The 25,528-nt window shown below is 34.3% G+C and overlaps 3 protein-coding genes across 4 annotated transcripts; 1 reads left to right on the top strand and 2 right to left on the bottom strand.

The window, feature by feature from the left end:
• The first annotated feature begins 18 nt into the window (after positions 1 to 18).
• Positions 19 to 6,389, top strand: LOC140056071 (centromere protein L-like). The gene is made up of 10 exons (XM_072101307.1): positions 19 to 382; positions 1,099 to 1,255; positions 1,951 to 2,129; positions 2,414 to 2,504; positions 3,282 to 3,481; positions 3,777 to 3,864; positions 3,987 to 4,098; positions 4,217 to 4,319; positions 4,781 to 4,843; positions 5,420 to 6,389. The coding sequence occupies exons 2-10, from the start codon at positions 1,099 to 1,101 to the stop codon at positions 5,492 to 5,494; spliced, it is 1,068 nt and encodes a 355-aa protein (XP_071957408.1). The 5' UTR covers positions 19 to 382; the 3' UTR covers positions 5,495 to 6,389.
• A 524-nt stretch (positions 6,390 to 6,913) lies between these two features.
• LOC140056070 (lymphocyte antigen 75-like) lies at positions 6,914 to 14,537 on the bottom strand. 2 transcript variants are annotated; one of them, XM_072101306.1, is made up of 8 exons: positions 14,233 to 14,537; positions 13,779 to 14,090; positions 13,365 to 13,622; positions 12,905 to 13,024; positions 12,128 to 12,364; positions 10,925 to 11,446; positions 7,667 to 7,745; positions 6,914 to 7,028 (listed from the first exon to the last, which is right to left on the bottom strand). In XM_072101306.1, the coding sequence occupies exons 1-6, from the start codon at positions 14,333 to 14,335 to the stop codon at positions 11,250 to 11,252; spliced, it is 1,227 nt and encodes a 408-aa protein (XP_071957407.1). In that variant the 5' UTR covers positions 14,336 to 14,537; the 3' UTR covers positions 6,914 to 7,028; positions 7,667 to 7,745; positions 10,925 to 11,249. The 2 variants fall into 2 exon arrangements, with proteins under 2 accessions (XP_071957407.1, XP_071957406.1); XM_072101305.1 differs by having other exon boundaries at positions 7,672 to 7,745.
• Positions 14,538 to 15,634: 1,097 nt separating this feature from the next.
• On the bottom strand, positions 15,635 to 25,176 carry LOC140057655 (uncharacterized). The gene is made up of 15 exons (XM_072103374.1): positions 25,135 to 25,176; positions 24,570 to 24,606; positions 23,897 to 24,316; positions 23,347 to 23,595; positions 20,961 to 21,095; positions 20,538 to 20,684; positions 20,169 to 20,300; positions 19,631 to 19,780; positions 18,993 to 19,304; positions 18,281 to 18,604; positions 17,584 to 17,955; positions 17,129 to 17,386; positions 16,903 to 17,034; positions 16,350 to 16,493; positions 15,635 to 15,669 (listed from the first exon to the last, which is right to left on the bottom strand). The coding sequence occupies exons 1-15, from the start codon at positions 25,147 to 25,149 to the stop codon at positions 15,635 to 15,637; spliced, it is 2,862 nt and encodes a 953-aa protein (XP_071959475.1). The 5' UTR covers positions 25,150 to 25,176.
• Between the last annotated feature and the right edge of the window lie 352 nt (positions 25,177 to 25,528).

The following is a 25,528-nucleotide window of genomic DNA, read 5'->3' as shown; positions in this document are numbered from 1 at the left end:
AGCCGCCATCTTGAAATAATGAATTTCAAAAGTAATATATATTTTTGTTTTTTATAATCATTAACGTTGCTTAAAAATTATATTTGTATTCTAAAATATTATTATTTACTTGTTGGTATATTTTTAGCTGTAACTTATCAATTCGATAACAAATAAAATGCTCTTGACGTTAACAAAATTAAAGAACAACATTGAATTTTGTCACGTGACGTCGTAAAAGAGGATTGGTGAAGACTCTAGGGGGCAGTATTAGGCGCGTGAACTTAAAATTATGGAGGACGTGATCGACGGATGTCAAAACATTTAACTTTTAAGCTTTATAGTTTTTTTTTAGCCTGTAACTGTGTTATTATGTAAAAAATATGTGATTTAATATATAAAGGTAATCACAGATGACAAAGATTATGATGTGTTTTTTAAGCATAGGCCTAGCTAGGCTATTATTGTATTTAAAAACTGGTTTTTCGCAATCAGCTGCTGGCCCCTCTTATTAAATATTATTATACTAGCTAGGCTAGCTATACTAGTAGGCCCATATGCCTAACCCTCTACTATACTAGAGTAGGGTACCTAGGCCTACTGGGTAGAAGAGGCCTAGGAGATTTAGAAAACTATAGGCCTAGGCTAGTGGTTATGTTATGATTATGTACCCAATAAAATAAATGATCAATATTATTAATTTATTATTATTAAATATTATTATTAGTTAGTAGGAAAGTCGATCACCGCATCGCACAGAGTTTACTATCTACTGTGCGGTGAATGTAGTTAAAACTGGTTGTACTGTAGTGTAGTATGTAGTGATTGACGTGATTTAATTATAATACAATTCTGTAGGGCAACAAGGGTGTAATTATAATAAGAACTGCTGAGCATTTAGTTTAGGCCTATAATATCTGAACAGTAGTCCAAGTAGTAGGTCATTTTTTACTGCTCCCTATACTACTACTGATGAGTATTTTTGACAGATCTCGTAGCCTATAATTTATTAAATAGGTTTAAGCTTCAAAGACAACCTCACTATCTTAATTATTTAACAAAACAGTACTGTACATCATGTTGGAATTTATTGGATAAGGTAATGTGTTTATTTTTCAGATGTCTGCTACAAAAACACCAGATACACAAGGTGTGCGATTTAGTGAAAGTGTAACATCAACATTAAATTCAACTGCTGACAATTCTTACAAATCACCATGGCCAATGAGAAGACACACACCATTTGCCAAGACACCACAGTCAAGGAGAATCAAAGGTATTTATTTCAGACTGATAATTCCGCAACTGAAACTGTATGTTGGGACCATGTAAAAATTATTCTACTGTATTTACTGCAGTAACTATATTTTGTTGACTCTTGCACTGTTATTCATCATCATGCATTTTTTAGGTAAAACAAAATCATACACTGTTTGATGACTACCATAAAGTTCTACATTGAATCAAACCAAAAGCATACAGTAGTAGAGAAAGTAGTAATCTCATTTGCAGGGAAGAATTTCGCCAGTGTAGCATAGCAAAAAGCTATACAAAACAACCTTCTTGCTACACATTTCTAAAATTGTGTAGCAAAATATACTATAGAAAACTATGTTTCTCGACTCAAACATCAGTTTTTTTAACAATATTGCTAAACAAAAATGAAATTTTTTCCTGCATTTGAGTCTTAGAGACTGGAGAGTTACAACATATTTTTGCGCAAATCAAACAAACATTCCCGAGTTCTGATTGGATGCGATGAATGTGCATTTTTTGCCTCATAAAAAGTAAATGAAAATAATATTATTACCCATGTGCATTTAGTGTCATAACAATAAATAATTTTCCCTTGAAGAAATTAGGCTTTTCAGTTGAACTATAAATAAATATATAATATTTATTGGTTACTCTCCTTTAAAATAAAGGAACAATCTCGTAACAAGAGTTTCGAACTTAAACTTTTTTTTTCAGTTGGACAGAAGTCTGGACGCTTAACAAGAACGCCACCAAACGAGTCACAAATAAGTGACTGGAAGCAACTGATTAATAAAACGTGGCATACATATTGTGTGACACCGATGTATCAATTCAGTTACGAAACTGACCAAATGAAGAAGTATTCACAGCATTTATCAGCTCAGCTAAAGTCGGTAGGTACAATGAGGCAAAAAATTAGCCAATGAAAATTAACCAGTAAAATCCCAGTGGAACCCATTTTTACGCTCAAGATAAATTAACCGATAATTATCTCATTTCAATCAGATAATTATTTGATAAATGCAATAATTTTTCATTGTGTTGTAATTGGGCACTCAGTTGTCTGATCATGCACACTTACTTTAAATTAATTATCTGATTGGTTAAAAAATTAACCAATTATTTTGTCTAATGTGATGATTGTCTAACATGTATTACATTGTATTCATAACTGTAGGAGGCAAACAAAGGCACAGGAGTTAGTTGTGATGAATCATTTGCAGACCGTGCTGTATTTCGTGTTTTAAAAGGCTTGGCAATAGGTGCTGGTTAGTATAGTACTTTTGTTACTCTTTCTAAATGTTTTTTAATCATTAAATCATAATCAGGTTTTTATTTTTTTTTTAAATTAATCAGTGTTCCATGACCTTCTCATCAAAATTAATGTCTCTCATTGTTGTGCTATGTCAACATAATGTCAATGACGGCGAAATGTCCCCAATAATGGGGATAGCTATGCAAACATGTAAGTAAGTAACAATAAAATCCAATTGATGTACAACCCTTTTACCCAACCACCTACCTATGCTGGATTGAAAGGAATCTTATTTAACTACAGATACATACAATACTGTAGTAATGTACATAATTTAATTAGTTTCAATTCAGTTTACTGTGAGCAGTTTACCGCAATAAACAGTGTGTGATTGCCCAAAAAAACTCTTTAAATAATTGCGTAATCTAGTTTGAAAGAGTAAAAAATGCAGTGCAATTTTGGACTCCCAAATATTTTGTCCATGACTTACAGTACTTATCTTTAACATATGCTTCAGATTAGAAAATGACAATAAGACATTATTATTATTATTGTAGAGCTGGTGCATATGAGTAATTCATACATCTTATAAACAGAACACTCCTAAAAAGTTTTTTGTTCTTTCCATTGATATGAGAGCCTTTTATTTGTTTTATTCGGTACTCAAACAAGATACCAGAATAACCCATAAAGCTTTCAATAGGGTCCTTAGTAAAGTTGGAAAACATAGCCAAATCAAAAAAAAAATATATTAAAGTTTAAAAGTCAGATCTGTTTTATCTACTTTAAGATGACTCTGAAGCTGTCGATATCACAGTAACCTCAAAGAAGGCAGGTATATCAAAGACTATTTTTAGTGCTATGCTCATCAGTGTTGAAGCACAGGTTGGTGATCAGATGCAAATAGCTAATCACAACTTCACAAATCTGCCTCTGCTCCTAGTCAAGGGACCTGTGGCTATATCAAGAACAGTGGTTGATTTCCTTCAGGTGAGTATGTACACTAATTTATTGGGATAACTGAGTGTGGTGTCAATGGGAGAAAGTTAACAAAAACTGTCTTTATTGACTTATTTTACGTGATGACATAGATTTATAATTGGAAACTGAGATTAAACCTGCCAATGAGCTACATAAAAAAAGTTACCAATACAGTTCTGCTTTAAGACATTCCACTCTCTCTAGACTCAACAGTTCTTCTTGAATATGCTTGATACATGCCAAACTTTTCTTTTTATTTTGGACATTCATACTTGACTCCCTGATTCTATATTTATCATTTCAGACTGGATTTGACTGTGTTATCAATCCATTACAATTTTGTCCAATGGAGCTAGCATGGATGGTTACAGTGTGGACTGGTTTCACAGAAGGTTAGACAACGCTAATCTTAGAATCATAATTTCTTTTTTGTATTCCCTTTTGTTATATAGTATTCTACAATGTTTGTATTATTTTCAATATCTTTAAATAAAGAAGTTTTTATTTTAAACAGATGGTAGTAAAAAACCGACTGAATTGTTTTACAAAGTTCCTGACGAGGTCAAAGGTCTTCAAAGAATCACTCTAACTATTGAAGCAGACGACGCTAAAGCTCTTTGGGATAGGTTAGTAATCTATATTCAGTACTTACTTAACAATTATGCTTACATCTTCAATCTAATATTTTATCAATCTAGAACTGTGTTGTATTAGGTCTATCTTTATTTGTTATTTCTTGGATAGTGTTCATGAAGAAGGGTCAAATGAGGTCACTGGTGAGGAAGTAGCTGCATTTATCAAAAGTCTTGAACGGCATTTTTATCGACATTTTAAAGTCCATTTAGATGTAAGTATTTTGCGTGTAGTAGAGATTTTGATTGTATTGTAAACAAAAAAATAAAATGTGAAAATGTGGGCGATGTTACAATTACTCTTTTCTTGAGCTCTGTGTACACTTTCAAACTAGTTTGACAAAACCAGTGTGATGTGCCCATATATGAACATATAACACGATTACATATCACATATTTTAGCACATCACACTTATTTGTCAAACTAGATTGATAGTCTAGACAGAGCTTTATATATATTCAGAGAAGCATAATCACACGCTACTACTTGCACAGATCTTGGAAAACACAGCGCTTTGAAACCTTTGTCTCTTGCGCTTTATAAATGTTATTTATTATTATTATTATTATTATTAAAAAATGTTCTATTGGGTTAGAGATATTTATAAATTAATACTAATATTAATATTAATACTAATATTAATACTATTTTTCTTTGTTATATTACTATTTTCAGGCCATGACAATAACAAGAATTGGAACGGGTGTAGCTTATGTAGGTCAAGAGGGAAGACTAAAGGTAACATTACATAATAAACCAGAATACAGACACAACACATCAAAACACTCAAACAAATAATGATGAAGATTAGTATAGTGCTATCCGCAACAATAGCGGGACTGTGGATGGTTGACCTTATTAACAACATTCTTCTCCCCTACAGTCAGTGCTGCCAACTACGGCGCTTTTTCTTCTGTCCACAAGAGTGACTATATGAGCTAGTACACTAGGGTAACACTTTACTCGTCTTAAAAGATGTACTAGATTCTTTAAAGTACACACAAGCATTTTGTGTACACTGGACCTATGCTATAGTCCTCTTCTGAGAAGCTTCGTTCTACCAAGATAAAGTCAACTTTATTGTCAAAATATTACTATTTTGAGATGTTTTGTACCTTAGTAGAATCATTTAAATAATACAAAGTGATAAATATTTAAATAAATTATTATACATTACAAGTTACTATCTTGTGAGAGTGAGTCTTGAACCCATGCCATTAAGGCTAAGGATTACAAGGTACGCTGTCTTGACAACTGCTAGGCCACTCTCTCACTGAGTAACCTTTACTAATATATTACAATTTTTTTTCTTAGATTCTTTCTGAAAATCAAGTTATTCAAGTTCTGGCCTACCTAACAGACTTGGCTCTGACAAACACTATTGTCTAGGATGAAAAACAAATCGTAAGTTTTCCAAACGGATTTGTTCATATAAAAGTAACATTTGCAATGTATTGATAATAATATTAAGTAAGTCAATGATGACACTATCATTTGGCTGTAATGTTAATTAAAAACTACTCGTGATACGAAACTGCTGGCAAAGCAAACTAACATTTTGAAATCAAGCGATTTTAAAGCTCGCTCGTTGAACGTATTGTGGACGTCAGTACAGTAGTGGTAACTTGTTATAGGCCTAGATGAAACCATATAATAGTGTTATTCTATTACTATGCCTAGACCTGTCTTGCAATAAACTACATAGTACTGCCAGGATGGTCTGGTATTCTGTTTCACATAGCAGAACACTGGGTAAAAAAAACAGTACAGCACAACAATGTTGTCTATATTTTACATGTTTATATATGCAATTTTGTTGCGCATGTAAAAATAGCAAAGTGTAAAGGTTTTGTAAGGTTTTTTTAAACACTACATTACACTGTACAGAGTTTTATCATAAGATTAAACGAAAGTACTTCGTCATAAGCACGTTCGCATATACTGTATAGATAGTATAGCATGAATTCCAGAATGTTGAGCGAGAACATTTTAACATTATTTTATCATGAAATGTATAAGCGAGAGTACAGCGTACGTCAGCACAGTATTTAGATTCACAAAAATCGAAGTGAATTTCGAGAGGTTTTAGGTTTGCGTGAATACTTTTAATACTCCTTGGTGGTATCATCAAGACACATAAGTAAAGAGTAAAATGAAGCTTCAAGTGATCACTAAACTACTTGTGTGTATACCATACCAAAAAAAAAACTTCGCAAAATCCATAGTGTTACAATATTTTTATTAAGAGATAGATGGTTTACATTAGCATGGAAAGGTTTACAGAAATCTTAGTTCGGCAAAAAAAACTTTTTTTGATCATATATTTTACTTGATCATGTAAGTGAAAGTGCTCGGTAAAAATATAGAGCAGAATAGAAATGGTCAAACATGTCGCATTTTAAGCTAAATATTTGAACTTCATACATACTATTTCTTTAGTATTTCTAATAATATAGTGGTTGAAATATTTCAATGTTTAAGGTACCATATAGTATCATGTTTAAAGCTCTGTCTGCACTATCAAACGAGTTTCTCAAAACAAGTGTGATGTGCCCAAATATGGTGGTGATGTGTCCATATAAGGTGGTAGAGATATGACATCGTCATGTCCATATCACATTTTTTTTGTCCCATAAAGTTTGATAGTATAGACAGAGCTTAAGAAGAAATTGAATGTGAAGCATAGTACAGTCTTGTAACGTATAATGTGTGTTTACACTTACTCGTTACTACTATTATACTGTACTCTAGACAGGATGTAATACTGTAAATATATTAATAATATATTTTGTACATAATATTATTTTGAACGTTGTAATTAAATCATATTTGTCTTGACAGTTTTTAAAAGCTTTTGTCTTGGTTTCCTTCAAAAATGAAATGAACATTTTCCGTCTTCCACAATGCAGTGATGTATGGGTAACTGAAAAAAAATCAATTACATTGTCTGGTTTAATCAGTAAAACTAAATCTCTCAAAATGTCTTTGTTTTAACATTGTATTCATTCGACTTATTATTGCAGTAACTACTAATTTATATTTGTTGTTTCAAATCTGTTTTCACCTAAATTTATTTGTATCTCTCTATTCTAATTGCTTGCTGCTTTTTTTCGCATCATATTGTAGATGGAAATGTTAATATGCATGCTTATACGAATATGGCCATATTGTGTTGAAACAATGTTTCTCGTAAGATCACTGAGTTAAGCAATGTTAGGCCCGATTGCGTTCTGGATGGGAGACCGTCTGGAAATCACGTCGGGCGACCGGAGAGTGATGGTGCAATGGTAATATAGGACCAGCATGTGATAGGCATGGGTTCAAGCCTATCTCTACCATACTGATTGCATCCGTAGGCAAGATGCTTTACTCTCATTGCCTCATCCTTTGGATGGAATGTAAAGCTGTTGGTTCCGTGTACATATAGTGAAGTTAAAGAACTTGGTACACTATTCAAAAAGAGTAGGGGATCGTCTCCCGGTGTGCAACTTGACCTTTACCCTTTTTTTTTATAAGCAAGCATCACTTTTAATTTATTTTATCTTTTAATTATTTTTTTACCTCACCTCACAGCACATGGAGATTGTAGATTGTGTCTCATCATCATGTCTGTACTGCAATGCACCCATCGTCTATATACCTGTATATTTACAGCCGTTTAAAAGAAATGGAAATGTATATTTGTGAGTTGTTTTGTAATTAAGACATCGGAAAATGTGTTTCTTTAACCGAAAATGGATCCAACGATTATATCTTTGCTTTGGCCATATCACTATCACAATTCAAAGTCACTATGATATATCATTATGATATCTACTGAGAGGGATTTGAAGTGTATGAATGAAACGAAAGATCCTAATTGAACTGCAGCAGTTTTAATAGTGACAGGTAGTGCCTTTGTTGTGTATTTAGATGAGTGGAAATAGACTTTTCAGTCAAACAAATTGCAACAGTTTGTTTTTTTGCTGAAATATGCTCAACTATATGTAGATATTATCATATCCAAAATCTACCCTGATCTGCCCATTATAAATTACCTAATTTACATAAAATCAAAATGGCTGCCATTTTACAACTTTGATCCCAATTATCTCTTAAACCATAAAGAATTTGGTGTAAGAATGTATTGAACACAAATATAAACATGACCCCAAAGATTCAGAATAATATATTTGATTTGTCTTTGGGGTCAAGGTCAAAGGTCATTCCAGTTTGACATCTAAAATATGCTAATTATCTCTTAATCCATTAGGTATTTTGAATAAGAATGTATAAGTATGAATATAAATGTGACCCTAAAGATTTAAAATAATGTATTTGATTTGTCTTTGGGGTCAAGGTCAAAGGTCATTCCAGTATGGCCTCTAAAATATGCTAATTATCTCTTAATCCATTAGGTATTTTGAATAAGAATGTTTAACTACAAGTACAAATATAGGCCTAAACATGACCCTAATGGTTTAGAATAATGTACAGTAATTGAGTTGTATTAGGGTTCAAGGTTCAAAAGGTCATCTAATTACACTATATAAAATTTGAAAATAACTCTCAAAACATCAGGTATTTTTAACAAGAATGTATTTAATATAAATATGACCCTAAATATTCAGAATGATGCAATTGAGTTGTATATGGGGTCAAAGTCAAATGTCATCTAATTATGCCATATAAAATATGCTAATTATCTCGCCAAACATCAGGTATTTTTAACAAGAATGTATTTAATATAAATATGACCCTAAATATTCAGAAAGATGCAATTGAGTTGTATAGGGTGAAAGTCAAATGTCATCTAATTATGTCATATAAAATATGCTAATTATCTCTCAAAACATCAGGTATTTTGAACAAGAATGTATTTAATAGAAATATACATTAATATGTTCTTATGATTTGCATTTGATTTGTATTTGGTCAAGATAAAATGTCATTATTTACAATATAAAATACTCTAATTATGAAGTGAATTCATTTCAATTTGGATGATGTACCTATGAACAAATCATATCTATTTTGAAAAGCTCATTTGAGTTAACTTCAGGGATCAGACTATTAGGAAAGTTGTTTTAATTGTAAGGAATTACATTTATTATATTTGGTTTTTTATTATATTTGATTATAGTACACTATGCTAAAAACAAACAAAAACTGTCAATCCTGGCTGGTTGTGTGAAGTGTTTAAACTGAAATTATGGGAAAGTGTGGAAACACCTTTACCCTTACAAAATTTGTAACTGTGAAAATGGAGGTCATGTGGTTCAAACAGTAACCGACCACTTGAAACAGTAAAACCTGACCCTAACATTGGGAAAAATTAAGTTGTACTAACCAAAGTGGGTGCAGTAGTGATAGATGACATATTCTGTGTATTAAGAATACAGAGACTATGTGAACTAAAAATCTTTAGAACAAGTGTCTATAGTTTACTTTAGTATAAGAACGAGTCCTCTGCTCTCAAATGACACAAATACAGAAAATATAGAGATACATTTAAAAAAAAAATAGAATCTTTCGTAACACCCTAAATTTTAAAGTTTGAGATGGATGAAAATTAAAAAAAATCCAGCCATTAAAAACAAGTGTAGTTTGTATTCATATTTAAATACCCTTTGTGTATGTTAAAATTTATCTAAACACAAACAAAGTATCAGTATATATTAGGATTAAGTAACAGTATTTATTAATACTTTTATTAGCAAAATGATGCTTCAATCCAGAATTGTAATAAATACAGTAAGACAGTAAGTCATTTTGATACTTACTAAAGTATACTTTAACAAAACTAGTTCTTTGCAACTGTTGTTGCTTAATTTAATTGTAGATAATTTGATTTAAAAAAGATGATAATTTAAATTAATAATTATCAGAAAGCTAAGTTTATTGGTCTACTCTGACGTAATTTTACTGAATTCTCAGTGAAGCGAGAATTGTCCAGAGTATGGCAAAAACATCTTAAAAAGTAACTCTATTGACGATCGAGTCCGACCCAAGAATTATTTAGACATTTTTGTGACCAATGTTTCAGAAATGTAAGCTTTGTAGGTCTACTAAAGTAGGTATGCCTAAATGTAAAAGTAAATGTCAAAATAAGCTATACTGTATGGTATAAAGTAAATGACCTACTGATACTTTGTAAATTTAGTAGTTATAATATTTATAAATAAACAATTTTTTCAAAATTGACCTAGTAATCTCTGGGTGGGAGGGGTGTTGACGCAGTGTGCAGACATCAATCTGCTGCAATGTCTGTACTGTATATGCTATGTTTTTAGTAGTAGTAAGACTACTAGGGAAATTGATTTAAAGGATAATTTGAATTTTTTTATATTGTGACCTTTGACCCAGTGACCCCAGGGTAAGATGAAAAATCAAATGTGCTATTCTGAATCTTAAGGGTCATGTTTATATTTGTACTTATACATTCTTAATCAAAATACCTAATGGATTAAGAGATAATTAGCATAATTTAGATGTCAAACTGGAATGACCTTTGACCTTGACCCCAAAGACAAATCAAATATATTATTCTGAATCTTTAGGGTCATGTTTATATTTGTGTTCAATACATTCTTATACCAAATTCTTTATGGTTTAAGAGATAATTAGGATCAAAGTTGTAAAATGGCAGCCATTTTGATTTTATGCAAATTAGGTAATTTATAATGGGCAGATCAGGGTAGATTTTGGATATGATAATATCTACATATAGTTGAGCATATTTCAGCAAAAAAACAAACTGTTGCAATTTGTTTGACTCAACGCCTATTTTTCATCTATTTCCACTTATCTAATTAGTAGTAATCTAATCAGTAAACCTACCTATTCACATTATGCTTTTCTTCCGTCTTCTTTGGTTTTTGTATTGTATACTTTCCAACTATTCAAATTCTTGAATATATACTTGTAAACCCTATCCATATTCTGTACACTTAGCCTACACTTAGTTTAATTAATTAATGTAAAATTTAAAGTTAGTAATTACAGGTTGCTCTGTGGGTACAAACTATCTGTTAATGCTGTGGAAATAATGGTTAATGGCTGAAAATGATAGATAGTTAAACTGTAGAAGGAAAAACACCACATATACATATTTATATTTTTAAAAAAAGTTGGCTATTACTTTTACCCATTTGATAGAAATAATTCAAAACGCTAAATTTGTTAAGTGTTTGTTACCTCTTATATCCTTACACACATATGCATTTTCTGTTGAACAATCCATGAATTTCCAAGAGAAAATGTGATCATCTTGACTGTATGCTGCACATTTGCTATCTATATTAGTTTGATTAATTCCGTTAATCAAATACTCAACATCAGTTTCATCAGTCCATTGAAGGCCTGCAAAAAACAAATGGTCTGGTGCTATGTCAGAGGCCGAATTAAACCCATCTTCTGGTGCTATACCAGAGGCCGAATTGATTCTGACATATGCAAATTGTGTTTCTCCAGCCGATAATTGATCTACCCATCTTCTGGCGCTATAGCAGAGGCCTAATTGAACCAATGTTGTGGTGCTATACCAGAGGACGAATTGAATCCATGGTCTGGTGCTATACCAGAGGCCAAATTGAACACATATTCTGGCGCTATACCAGAAGCAGAATTGAACCAATGTTCTGGTGCTATACCAGATGCCTAATTGAACCCATGTTCTGGTGCTATACCAGAAGCAGAATTGAACCCATGGTCTGGTGCTATACCAGAGGACTAATTGAACCCATGGTCTGGTGTTATTTTAGAGGCCGAATTGAACTCATGTTCTGGTGCTATACCAGAGGCCGAATTGAACCCATCTTCTGGCGCTATACCAAAGGCCTATATCAAAGGACAAATTGAACCCATGGTCTGGTGTTATGCCAGAGGCCGAATTTAACCCATGGCCTTGTGCTGTACCAGAAGCAGAATTGAACCCATAGTCTGCCAGTGGCAAAATTAAACTCGGTGCTCCGGGATTAGAAGGTATTGAGTTCGTAGTAGTTTTTTTAATATAAATGTTATTGTTTTTATATTTGGTATTACCAGTTACTTCATTGTTTCTATATTTTAACCCGATCCATGTGTCTTCGCTGTAGCTCCGAATGATGGTTTGAACAAATTCATCTTCATTTAAAGAATGGATACTAGTTAATTCAGCAGTTCGAAAATTTCGGCAGCTTTGCGCCGCTTCTTGTCGTGTTGTACGATTGTTTAAGTATTTGTAACATTCGTCTTTATAACCATGCCAAGTTTCGTCAAGACAGCCAAATTTCTGAACACCTAGAATAATAACAGCAATGTAAATTGAATGATAAGTTTTGCTTTGTTATTACATTACTGTATATTAGAAATTCATTATTGTGAACATTCATGTGCTTTAGATATAAATGGTAGACATTGGTATATTTACGCCGTTCCTCTAAATAGTCTGTCTTTGTTCTGCTTATTGTTTTGTTTTTTTGTGTCAATTTTATGATAGAGTTTGTCTCTGAATTAGTGAAATGTGTACAGTATGACTGATTATAGAGATTTCTGTATGTTGTATTTATCATTTTGCTTGTAACACATTGAACGATAGAGGTTTTGTGTTCCATCTTTTGTAAGGAATTTTATTTAAGATTTGTAGAAGCATCTAATTGCTATGACTCGTAGTTATAGCTCATCCGTAGGTCCCAATGTGTAATGATTAATAATAATACAGTAATACTCATCTGTGCTTTATTTTAGTTTCGAAATCTATTATTGATCCTGTAATAATATCTTTTATTAAATCAGATAACTGCATATTTTCATCTTAAAGTGAACATTTTCAAACTTTACCTTTCTTACAAATGGCTCTATTCCCAGTAATTGATTGACAAGGCATATTTGACCAAAAACCACTGTCTGAGTCGATCTGTGCGCACGCTCCTGAAGAGGCGTCTAGTGTTCCTTGCCAATCTAATAAAAAACAAAACTTAGTTTAGCGTTAATATATTATTGTAGTAACCTGAATTAGTAATTATATATGGTGGTTAAATACGTAATAGCTATTGTACACGGACTTCAATGTTTGTGGTTCTGGTAATAACATTTTGTTAAACTACTAATTGCGAATAGTGAGTTAGTTATTTGTAATGGAATAACAATCGGCTAGGTCTACGATATACAATTCGAGCGAATTTTGTATGTAATTTTGGAGAATTATGTTATATTATTCACAGCAGTTCTTCACACATAGTAATAAACCTTGTAAGAAAGAACGATTATAACATTTGGTTGTTATCGTTATCTAACATACTTTGATACGCAAGTATCTCTCCTGTACTCCAGTACCAATTCATAGAACTGCTTTGGAAACTAAGACCAATCCAATGATCATATGCTTTCCCTTGTACTGCCAATACGACAAAGTCACTTTCGCTTTGGGATATTATAGATACCAAATGTGCAGACTGTTCCTGACAGAATGAACTAGCGTCATTCCAGTTGAGTAAACTATCATCTAACAGATAGCAAGTGTCTTCAAATTGTTTCCAATCATACGGACAAATATTATCTGTAAATAGATGACAAGTGTTATTGACTACATATGTCAAGCAATAGATATATTTTATGTTTAAGATCCAATTAAAGCATTTATCTGAAATTCGAAAGCTGTTGACCTACGCAGGAACACAATTCGGACAATGTAATATGTTGATGTTTAACCAACCTTTTAGCACGACTAGAACCGGGCTTGGTATTCCGTTTTTTTCACTTTCACCATTAATGTAAACTGTTGCTATTCTAACAACCACATTTGTATCATACGTAATATTTGGAATGAGTATTCCTTCTGATGGATCACCGGTATACCTGATGGTACTGACGTCAGTTGCAGACACTGCATCCCACCATTCAACGATGTAGGCTGTTACATTGCCAATTCCCTTGTCAAAGGCGTACGTCCATTCATCCCAAGTAATGTTGACGCCCAAGGAGCCACGTGACAGTAACGATGGTGGCCGGAGTAGAGACGGTGGATCTAAGTAAAGAATATTTTGGAATTAAAGGTGTATAAGATGCTTTTGATATTTATTTAATTGACTTTGTTTTATTGAATTGTTTTGTGACACCTACGTATACCTATTTTATGTGATTTATTTTAAAGGAATTACGGTACTTACATATTTCGTGATTTGTCGTAGGACTGGACTCTCCAATTACTAATTGTTCATCTATTTCTGTGACAACTTTCACTGCAAAGCTATACTGTGTGGAGTAGTTCATTTGGCTCCAAGATATGTTTGTTTCGACACCATTTGTTATATTCAAAACGGTTACATCACTGGTAATATTCGTTGGCCAAAAAACTAGTTGATAACTGTCAACACTTCCGCGACCATAATCATTATTTAGCGTCCAGGTTGACCAGTATGCATTGACAAGATTCCCAATAGTGGTGACAACTGGTGCTTCGCTTAGGGCTGGAAGAGCTGAAACAAGAGTGAAGTCCGTGAATAGCAATTTGTAATTTTGAATACAACGAGTGTGAACTACACATGTCTACTCTGCTAAAAAATGATTTACAATACTAATTACTGATAAATTAAGTTATTACTGTCTATAATAATGATTGTTTTAAAGATGTGTTGTCCCCCAAAAACATTAACAATTAAGATTAATTAAAACAGACTTTGAATAGGTTATTTTAAAGTTTTAATCAAGTTAATCACTTTCGTAGAAAAAAAAATGACGTTTTCACTTATAAAAAACAAAATAAACATTAAATTTAACCAAAAATCCATTGGCTGGCAGCCAATTTGACTATTTTTTGCTTTAGAATTCAGTTTTTTTCCGGTAAATAATGTTCTTTCTGGTAAATAATGTTCTTTCTATCTATTTTTGGTCAAAGTGAATATATTATGTGACATTAAATATATAATCACATCATAATCATTTTATATCTTCAGAAATATCTAAGCGATTTACTTTATTATTGTGAGGACGAAATACAAAGTTTAGGAATAACGTTAAAATGGGTTACCTTGCTGACAACCAAAACCAGCCCATGCTTCTGCGCAATGGTCACCGTTTGGGCAACTTCCCGTCTCACGATCACAAACTGACGAGTTTCCACAATGGCATATTTTAGTGCATTGTTGGCCATATAAACCTTCCGGACAATCAGCATTCGGGTCTCTCTCTAAAAAGAAACAAATTTTTATAGTAATCAACCTTAGAATAGAAAATAACAACCCTCATATCATAGTGATGACGTCATCGTGTCCATATATGGGCACATTATATTTGTTTTTTGTCATATAGAGTTTGATAGTAGACAGAGCTTTAGACGTATTTCTACACAATGTACTATACAGTACCTAAACACGTTGTTCCAGTATAACCGCTGTGACACGTGACACCTTCCCCACAGCCCTCTGTACGGTCGCAATCACTACTGTCACAATGACATTCTATCAAGCAGTTTGGTCCATACATACCAGTTGTTGCCGTATCGCATGCTATAACGAAACAAAGATATTTCATATTACTATAGAATACCGGAAAAGTAAATGGAAGAAGAAGTCATCGTTGTGAACGTTTGACATACAGGTATTTCTCTACAATCAACAAAACTTGGCTCACCAACACAATAATAAAACTGCATATAACCGGGAACTCTGAAGAACAAGGTCATCCCTGACGTCTACAACCAGAAATGATAACAAAAGAATACCGGTCGCATGATTTCGAATTATCAACAATTCTTTAAACCCAGTAGTTCGTCAGATTTGTTCGTTTCACCGTCTATTATTTCTTGCATAGTTCTTAGACTCTACAGCTCACTATATCGGTCGGTTGGTCGGTAAACATATGATAACTAACTGGAGTATTTTTGGAGTGTTTTTTCCCTTTAAATTAACGTCATCTTTCAGGTTTTTATTTTATAATATTGCCTCGATTAGAGAACGTTGTTTCATAGAATAAAATGTATATACAGTACTATAATAGGAAAATGCAACGATTATATTAGTTGATACCGATTTGTATAAATAATAGTGTCCATTAGCTCTATTTGTCTTTATTATCACCTTTAATTTGCATACGTTATGTGGGTTACATTTTGAATTTACTGTTTTGGAGGAAAGTGGTTAGGCCTACTTTTCCTTTCGATACCCTTTGATTTCAGCATTGTGTTTATTTCTGGTCAAACTACCATAGATTTTATCTTCGTTAATTTTGGGGGCCACTTCAGTTTTTATCAAAATAAATGTTACAAAAACAAAATGTATAATATTACCATTTTCACATTCAATTCCCTCATATCCTGAGAAACACGAGCATCCATATGGATCAGGCAGGCTGTATAATTTACCTGGGCATCCAGGGGTGCGAGAGTTACAAAGAATTGTACAGTCTCGTCCCCAATTATTGATTCCACATGCTATAGATATAGTATGAAATGTATTACATTCTGAACAATACATCTTTATTGCCAGTTCGTTATTAAAATTCTAGGCTAATGATAATTAGATTTTGATTTTGTGACGACATAGGACATTATAACGTCACAATTTTAATATACACAATCTAAATCGAATTTACAGAGGGACGAAGTTCGTAATGACTATCACAAAGTAAAGTCTACAAATAAGTCCTCGTTTTTTTGTGACTTCATATAGACCTAAAAACCTGTTTTATTTTCGGTGCTTAGCGATCTTCACAAATGAAAGCTTTTTGACAACACATTTGAGCTATTCGCGTAGAATATACGATCAAGGCAATTTTGCTATGCTACTATCATCCACTTAAACATCAGCATAACATTTGATAAAATTCAATTACTGTAGTACCTTCTTCACAATGGTCGCCTTTAAAGCCAGGAGGACAGATACATGATCCGAATTCAGTACACACGCCACCATTGTAACATACAGGACAGTCTAATTCACAGTCCGGAGGTAACCACTTCCCACGAGGGCACTCTGAAATATATTAAAGATCAGCGCGACTACAATATCGCCAACTAAGCTAAATACCAAATTTCCTCGCCATAGAAGACCATTTTGCAAGACCTACCTCTTACAATCACTCGTACTATTGCATGCTGCCCTTCGTCCCGATGGCCCTCCTGGTAGCATTCGTAAATACCGTCATCCTTCCTTCGAACATTTCCAAGTGTCACGTGACTCAGACCGTCCCATTCAGATATATCCGCCGTATCACCATTTTTTTTCCATCGTAAAGTAGTATCGTCAATGCCATCAAGTGTTAACACTAATTCAACGGATTCACCAATACTGGTTGATATTGTGCGGTGCTCTGCTACAATTGGAGCTATGATTTAGAAATTAAGCCATGCATGTTACAATTTTCCTGTCCGCTATAGTACGATAGAATAGAACGATTCATTGATTCAAAATACATTTAAAAAAAAACATTTATTAACGTCTAAAAGACAAATGTAACCAAAAAACAACAACGGCAAGAGATAATAAAGAAAATGGACGAAAATGGATTACGCTAACACTTACCACCTCGTGCTAGAAACACCATCGATGTCGACACAACGATTCCATTAAATTCTGTAGACATGTACTTTACTCCGATTCGGCGCACACCAACACTATTAGGAAACTTCAACTGGCATCTCACTGAAATCATACTTTCGACACATGGCGTAAACGACGTGGTGGTAGTAAAAATAGAATTTGCAACATCACCATCTTGGCTTTTAAATTCATTCTCCCCAAAGTGTGTTCCGTTATCATCTACCCATAAGCCGACTCCAAAATTGACATTTAAGTTTACACCGTCCTCTGTGCCTGTGTATGAACGCATGTCGATCTCCCCGCCATTGCTAACAATAAATGACGAACTAAATCCTGTAATGTCCGGTATATTTTCTAAAAAGAATAAACAATTACAAACACGCGGTAAACATAGTAGGTATACATTTACCACATCAGTTACCTAATTATTTCATCATTTCTATACACAGTAAATGTTTAAAGTTGTGTAGGGGTTTTCCTGCATTTGTCGCGCCCTGCTCCTCCCACCCCGCCCCCCTCCTCCCAACCCATGGTACAAAGTATAAGAATCGCATACACATACATATTTTTACGTAAGTTAACTGTCATTTTACAGCATGCAATTGAGAACGGGGGTGGAGAGGATAGCATGCATGATTTGTTAACGATATTATTAAACAGTTTAAAGTAAATTGATAACCTTTTGAGATATTCATCACAGGGCTCCGTGGTCCAACCATATCAGTTCCATTGTATTCATAGTTCACCAACACGGTGACTTGGTATGAGTAGTAATTAGCGACTTCAGGTAGTAAGATCGTGTAATGTTGTGAGGCGATAGGCTCGGTTACCACGATGCTGTAAACGTCTTGTGGAACAACTGTGATCCAGTACTCAACTGTGTAACCTCTCACCACACCCATACCAATGTGTACTTCGTGATTCCAAGTATCACACGTTAAGATAGTTGAATGATTTGAACTGCGAGTGTAAGTACAAGGATGAAACAAAAACGAAGGAGGTTCTGAAAATTAAAAGTAATACACAATGATAATCAGAGGAAAGCTATTGAAACACGACACTGATATTTAGTAACACCTACAAGCTTACAGATATATAATGACAATTTCTTAAGGCTAACATTGTATGTTTTGTGAATCTCTCTACTTTACCGTGAACTAGGTTCTTTAAAGTGCACACCGGTAAACTATGTTCATTGATGCTAAGGAAGACATTTTAGAATATTTTCAAACATTTAGTAGGCCTACATATCATCATCATTTTTAAAAATGTTGATTTATTTATTTGCATCTCATTAAAAACATATTTATGATACAAGATATATAAATATATACAATTTCAATTATATATCATATAATATTGACAATTATTTTCTAAATAATAATTCTTACCAATTGGTCCAAATTGCAATACAGGACTAGGAATGCCTTGTGTTATCACACCCAGAACGTCAGTATTTACGGAAACTGTTGCTTTGTAAGTTGTGTTGTATTCAATTGATGAAATATTGAATTCTATCTGAAGTTCTGTGATATTGTTAATGGTGATCGCATCATCCTTCGCAGACAGTTTCCAGTATTTGAGGACGTAACTGTTGACTTCCGCACTACCGATATCTTGAGTTTGATTCCAAGCCGTCCATACTATCAACACACTGGAAGCCCTTAACTCAATAGAGGGGGCATTGTACAGTGCTGGAAGTGCTGTAATGGAAAAGCCGTACAAATTAGTCTTGGATTCAAGATCCCAGTTAGTGACAGGAGTAGCAGAGTTAGCCACAGAAACACCGACTGGAATACTAACATCATAAACAAAATTAATGACTAGATACTTGATGCAAGTCTAGTCTTCAGATGCATGCATTGATTAATATAAACAAAAGTGTTTTATATTATTCGCCGGTGAAATTTCAAGCGAATACACGTAGTAGACCTAACAGCTGGTAATTACAAGATGTTATATACCATTTTGGCATAGACTTGTATGTGTTCTTGCAAGAGGTGAAGTCATTCTTCAGTGTTTAACTTACCTAGAAGACAGTCACTACCAGCCCAGCCGTCTTCGCAATTTCCTGGACAGCTTCCATCGGTTTTATTACAAGCTTCTGAATTGGCACAGTGACATGATAAATCACAAAATACACCATGGAATCCATCGTTACATTGCAGTCCCGTAGGAGCTGTTGTAAATCAAACGATGTTTATGTTACCTTTTGATAGTTAGATAGTGGTTTTTTAGCTTACATTACAAGAAGTAACCGTTGACTTTGAACGTAGTGCAGTTTGGAGCTAATTTTACTAAGCCTCCGTATTATATGGTAGGGTGGTCAGTTCCTGTCCACGCCGCCTTATTTTTCCAACCAGGTGTACCCACAACTTTTTGAATTGAGAGTTGTTATCAGAAATTTATCGAATCTGGGTCTTGCTGTTATATCCACTTTACTACCGCTACTCACAAGTTATTGTAATTGCTTAGCGAATTTTACAATTGCATATTTCAACAGTGGGGCCATGTATTAAACATGAAATAAAGTTAAACAATGTAGTACTCGATAATACTGTACTTACTTAGACATCTCTCCCCTTCGAATCCTTCATCACATACAGAAGTGACATTGCAACCAGACGAATGATCGCAATCACTGTCTGCGCAATGGCAATCAAACATACAGCCAGGACCGTACTTTCCACTTTCACATTCTACAAATGTTAACATTAGTTGGTTAGATTGTGTTTTATAACCTACCTAACTGTATCCTTGCCAATTGGTTGTTATTTTTTCAGACGAAATTGGTGATTTCTTCAACTATTACATTTGTAAACAATGTGTGATTAGATGCGTCTACTTTTTGCATGTGTTTTTTCTCTTTTGTGGCGTTCAGTCTTCTAACTCGTGTAAACATGTTTGGAAAAGGTTTTATATATCATATCACATACCGGTGCTGCAGTCTACATCTTTCCATCCACTTGCGCATCCACAACCAATGGGATCTTGTCCACAGAATAGCTTCCCACTGCACTTCTCCTCCACATTTGCTGTGCACAAAACATAGCCGTTGAAACCAAAGTGGTTACCTCCATAAGCTTAACATAAAATTGTTGTTACTGTATTTGTTAATAATATATACATGAAAATATATTTCCAAAATATATCACCCCCGTACGAAACAAATATATTTGTGATTTCCTTTTCTGTTTTAAGCCACTTTCTGACCTTGGCTTGCTATTTAAAATCAATTGATAATTATATTACTTCAACAGATCTAAACATGTCATGGTAAATAATTAATAAGTTTCGTAATGTTTTTTTGTTAAACTTGAATTTGCTTGAATTGTATAGTAATATAAGATTAAACTTACACGTCTCGCAATTGTCTCCTGTGAATCCAGTAAGGCATAGGCATGATCCTAGGTACACGTCACAAATACCGCCGTTATAGCATACCGGACATGATGATTGGCAAAATGGTGGAGACCATTTAGAAGCAGGACAATCTGCAAAGGATAAATGGCCATTCTATTTTCGATTGTTCAGTATCAGTTTGGGAATTGTAGCTCATAACACGAACATTTGTAAGGATATATGTGGGTGGTAAGATAATATTATGCAAACAAGGAGCAGCGAAATTCAGACAAGGAAAAGCAAGATATGCAAAGAAAGAGCAGTGAGATACACAAGATAGAGCAATAAGATATCCGATCAATGAGAAGCAAGTATGCAAGAAAAGAGCAACGAGATATGCAAGGAGAAGCAATAAGGAAGTATGTGAACGATATCCAAGAAAGGAGCAACAAAATATGCAAACAAAGAGAAACAAGATATGCGAGGAATTAGCAGCGAGACACACAAGGAATAAGGAACTGCAAGATATGAAAAAAGAGCAGCGAGATATTTCATGGAAAGAGCAGCACGATATGCAAATAAAGAGAAGCAAGCTATTCAAGGAAGGCGCATCAAGGTACACAAGGAAGGAGCAACACGATATGCAAGGAAGGATCAGCAATATATGCAAAGAAGGAGCAGCACAATATGCAAGGAAGGAGCAGCACGATATGCAAACAAAGAGAAGCAAGATATGCAAAGAAGGAGCAGCAAAATATGCAAAGAAGAAGCAGCACGATATGCAAGGAAGGAGCAGCAAGATATGCAAGGAAGGATCAGCACGATATGCAAACAAAGAGAAGCAAGATATGCAAGGAAGGATCAGCAAGATATGCAAGGAAGGAGCAGCACGATATGCAAGGAAGGAGCAGCACGATATGCAAGGAAAAAGCAGCAAGATATGCAAGGAAGGATCAACAATATATGCAAAGAAGGAGCAGCACGATATGCAAACAAAGAGAAGCAAGATATGCAAGGAAGGATCAGCAAGATATGCAAGGAAGGAGCAGCACGATAGGCAAGGATGGAGCAGCAAGATATGCAAGGAAGGATCAGCAATATATGCAAAGAAGGAGCAGCACGATGTGCAAGGAAGGAGCAGCACGATATGCAAACAAAGAGAAGCAAGATATGCAAAGAAGGAGCAGCTATATATGCTAAGAAGGATCAGCACGATATGCAAGGAAGGAGCAGCAATATATGAGAAGAAGGAGCAGCACGATATGCATGGAAGGAGCAGCACGATATGCAAGGAAGGATCAGCAATATATAAGAAGAAGGAGCAGCACGATATGCAAGGAAGGAGCAGCACGATATGCAAAGAAGGATCAGCAAGATATGCAAAGAAGCATCGGCACGATATGCAAACAAAGAGAAGCAAGATATGCAAGGAAGGATCAGCAAGATATGCAAGGAAGGAGCAGCACGATATGCAAGGAAAAGGAGCAGCACGATATGCAAGGAAAGAGCAGCAAGATATGCAAGGAAGGAGCAGCAATATATGCAAAGAAGGAGCAGCACGATATGCAAGGAAGGAGCAACATGATATGCAAGGAAGGATCAGCAATATATGCAAAGAAGGAGCAGCACAATATGCAAGGAAGGAGCAGCACGATATGCAAACAAAGAGAAGCAAGATATGCAAAGAAGGAGCAGCAAAATATGCAAAGAAGGAGCAGCACGATATGCAAGGAAGGAGCAGCAAGATATGCAAGGAAGGATCAGCACGATATGCAAACAAAGAGAAGCAAGATATGCAAGGAAGGATCAGCAAGATATGCAAGGAAGGAGCAGCACGATATGCAAGGAAGGAGCAGCAAGATATGCAAGGAAGGATCAGCAATATATGCAAAGAAGGAGCAGCACGATATGCAAGGCAGGAGCAACACGATATGCAAACAAAGAGAAGCAAGATATGCAAAGAAGGAGCAGCTATATATGCTAAGAAGGATCAGCACGATATGCAAGGAAGGAGCAGCAATATATGAGAAGAAGGAGCAGCACGATATGCAGGGAAGGAGCAGCACGATATGCAAGGAAGGATCAGCAAGATATGTAAAGAAGGAGCAGCACGATATGCAAACAAAGAGAAGCAAGATATGCAAGGAAAGAGCAGCAAGATATGCAAACTAAGAGCAGCGCTATATGTAAAGAAAGAGCAGCGAGCTATTATACAAGGACGAATGCGCAGCAAGACATACAAGTAAGGAACAGTCATATATGCAGTGGTGTCATATAAGGAACCATATAGCGTGTGCTTTTCAAAGCAGTCAATGTATACTGGTGAAAAAAGAGAATTCAGACGTAGAAGTTTCGGTTTGGTTATCAACGTAAATTAAACTAGTGGTTTCACTGTACTCTTACCTCTCACATGGATAACGATAAACGCATGCAGTCCTTCAGATCTACTTCCAGTTACGTAGCACTCGTATAGTCCTGCGTCGGCTAATCGGACATTAGTAATCGTTACTGTAGCAATGTCGTTCCAATCCGTTATTTCTGTTCCTCCATCTTTTCTCCATCTTAAACTCGATTCATCAGTTTCGACGGATATTGTCAAGGTCGCATCACCGACACTGGCCGTCATTACACTTCTAGTAGGTCGTACATTAGCTTAAATATATTATTGTGTAAAGTTAAATAATATTATATAAAGTTAAATATATACTATTGTTGACAATAATCTTGACCAAATAAAAAAATGTTCATATACAAGATGATGCGTTTTGAACAGTTGATTGCATTAGTTATAATGGAGATGTATGACAGAGAAGGAATACTATGTGCGAAGGAATGCATACATTTGTAGCGACGGAAAATGATTTAGAGAAAATTTAGAAACATTATTTGGTACTGTGATCTCTAAAAGGAAGAGAAAAAGACTAAAGAAAAAGAATGGTATTTATTGGTTTACCATTTTGACTTTGCATTGGCATATTTATTACAGCTGTTCGAAATCCGTCCTTTTGGGCTCCGAGATAAAAAACACCAACACGATCTGGAAGTTCCTGGTCGTTTGTGAAGTCAATACGAAATGAACTGTATGTATCTTTATCTGTATAGTACACTGTGGTACCGCTATCAAAAAGTGTGGAAATATCACCGTTAATACTGCTGGTTGATGATGCAGATCGAACTTCTGGTTCAACGTCGTAATGCGTTCCGTCTAGTAACGGGGACAGTGCTAAGCCAATAAACAAGTCCTCTGTAATATCGGGAATGATCGAAAAACCAACCAAGATATACCCAGCATCATTTTCACCAGTGTCTGTAGCACTGGCTCTGTTTGTGTAAGAGATGAAATCGAGCAAAGGTTGCTGGTTACCAAATGTACCTGTTTACGAATAAACATGGTTACTAAAACTACATGACACTTATCACTATTAAAATAACATGTGTGTCTGTATGCGACAGTATCAGGTTTTTAAAATTTGTTTCACGTTTTAATTTTTTCAATATTAGTTTGTACTCTAAATAACGTTAAGAGTTCTGTGGTTTATTCTTTCCGTGTAGTTTCTGTAATTGTAGAAACGCATTTTGTATTATATAACATGTATTAGTTATATACAGATACAGACATTTCTTACCCGTAATGCTCCAAAGTATTAGTATAACACTTAAGATCTATATTAAAAGAAATAATGATAACAATCACGTTTTGACAAATGTGAAATAATATTGTATGCGAATCAGTAACAGGTAATACAGAGTCGCAGCTGTTTTAAAATTAAGTTAACACCTAACCCCACATGGACACCATATTAAGGAAACATGCGGTTGTCTTCTAAACTATCATTTTTTGAGATATTCTATTTAATAGACTTTAGTTTTCAGTGGTTTTTAAACTTACATTTAAAATGTGTTTTAGTCTATGTTTTGGTGGCATATGTGTGTAGATAATAAAGATGAGAAACTAACATGCAATAGTAAATATGGTTCTTCTGAAATGACCAAGTAAAAAATGTCACTACTGACTGAGAGTGAAAAAAGTCACTCCAAACTGAGATTGAAATAAAGTCTCTACAAACTGATTAAATAAGTTTTACACTTTCACTAACAAATAAATAAATTTGAAGTTCTATTTTAATAACTTAAGAATTTATTTATTTCATTCACAGTCTTCTCTCTTCAGTACTTGCAACTACATCTTACCTGTATAAAGTCCATGTTTCAAAACCCGTGTTTAAAAGTTTACATACATCTTGTCAAATGAGAATGTTGTTGGAAACGATCTCGTTTATATATTGGAAATTTCTTGTGAATCTTAACATCTGGAAAATATTGTGCAACTTTAATATTTGTTTAGTGTCAAACAGTGAGCGCTAACAATATATTGCACAAAATATCAATTTTGTTGCATTGTCATATCTTAATGATAGACCGTTGTTATGGACACTTGTTACCCAGCAGTCAGCCTCTGATAACTTGCTTATGTTTTTCAAACAAATCTTTCTTTCTTTACCTAGTCAGTTACCTACTCTTCTGACTGGGTTCTGTTTTTCTAAAGAATATTTCTTCTTTTCTGTCTTAGGTCAAAGGTCAAACA

The sequence above is a fragment of the Antedon mediterranea genome, chromosome 8, assembly GCF_964355755.1.
Source record: "Antedon mediterranea chromosome 8, ecAntMedi1.1, whole genome shotgun sequence".
Taxonomy (NCBI): Eukaryota; Metazoa; Echinodermata; class Crinoidea; order Comatulida; family Antedonidae; genus Antedon; species Antedon mediterranea.
This window is presented reverse-complemented; position numbering and strand designations above follow the sequence as displayed.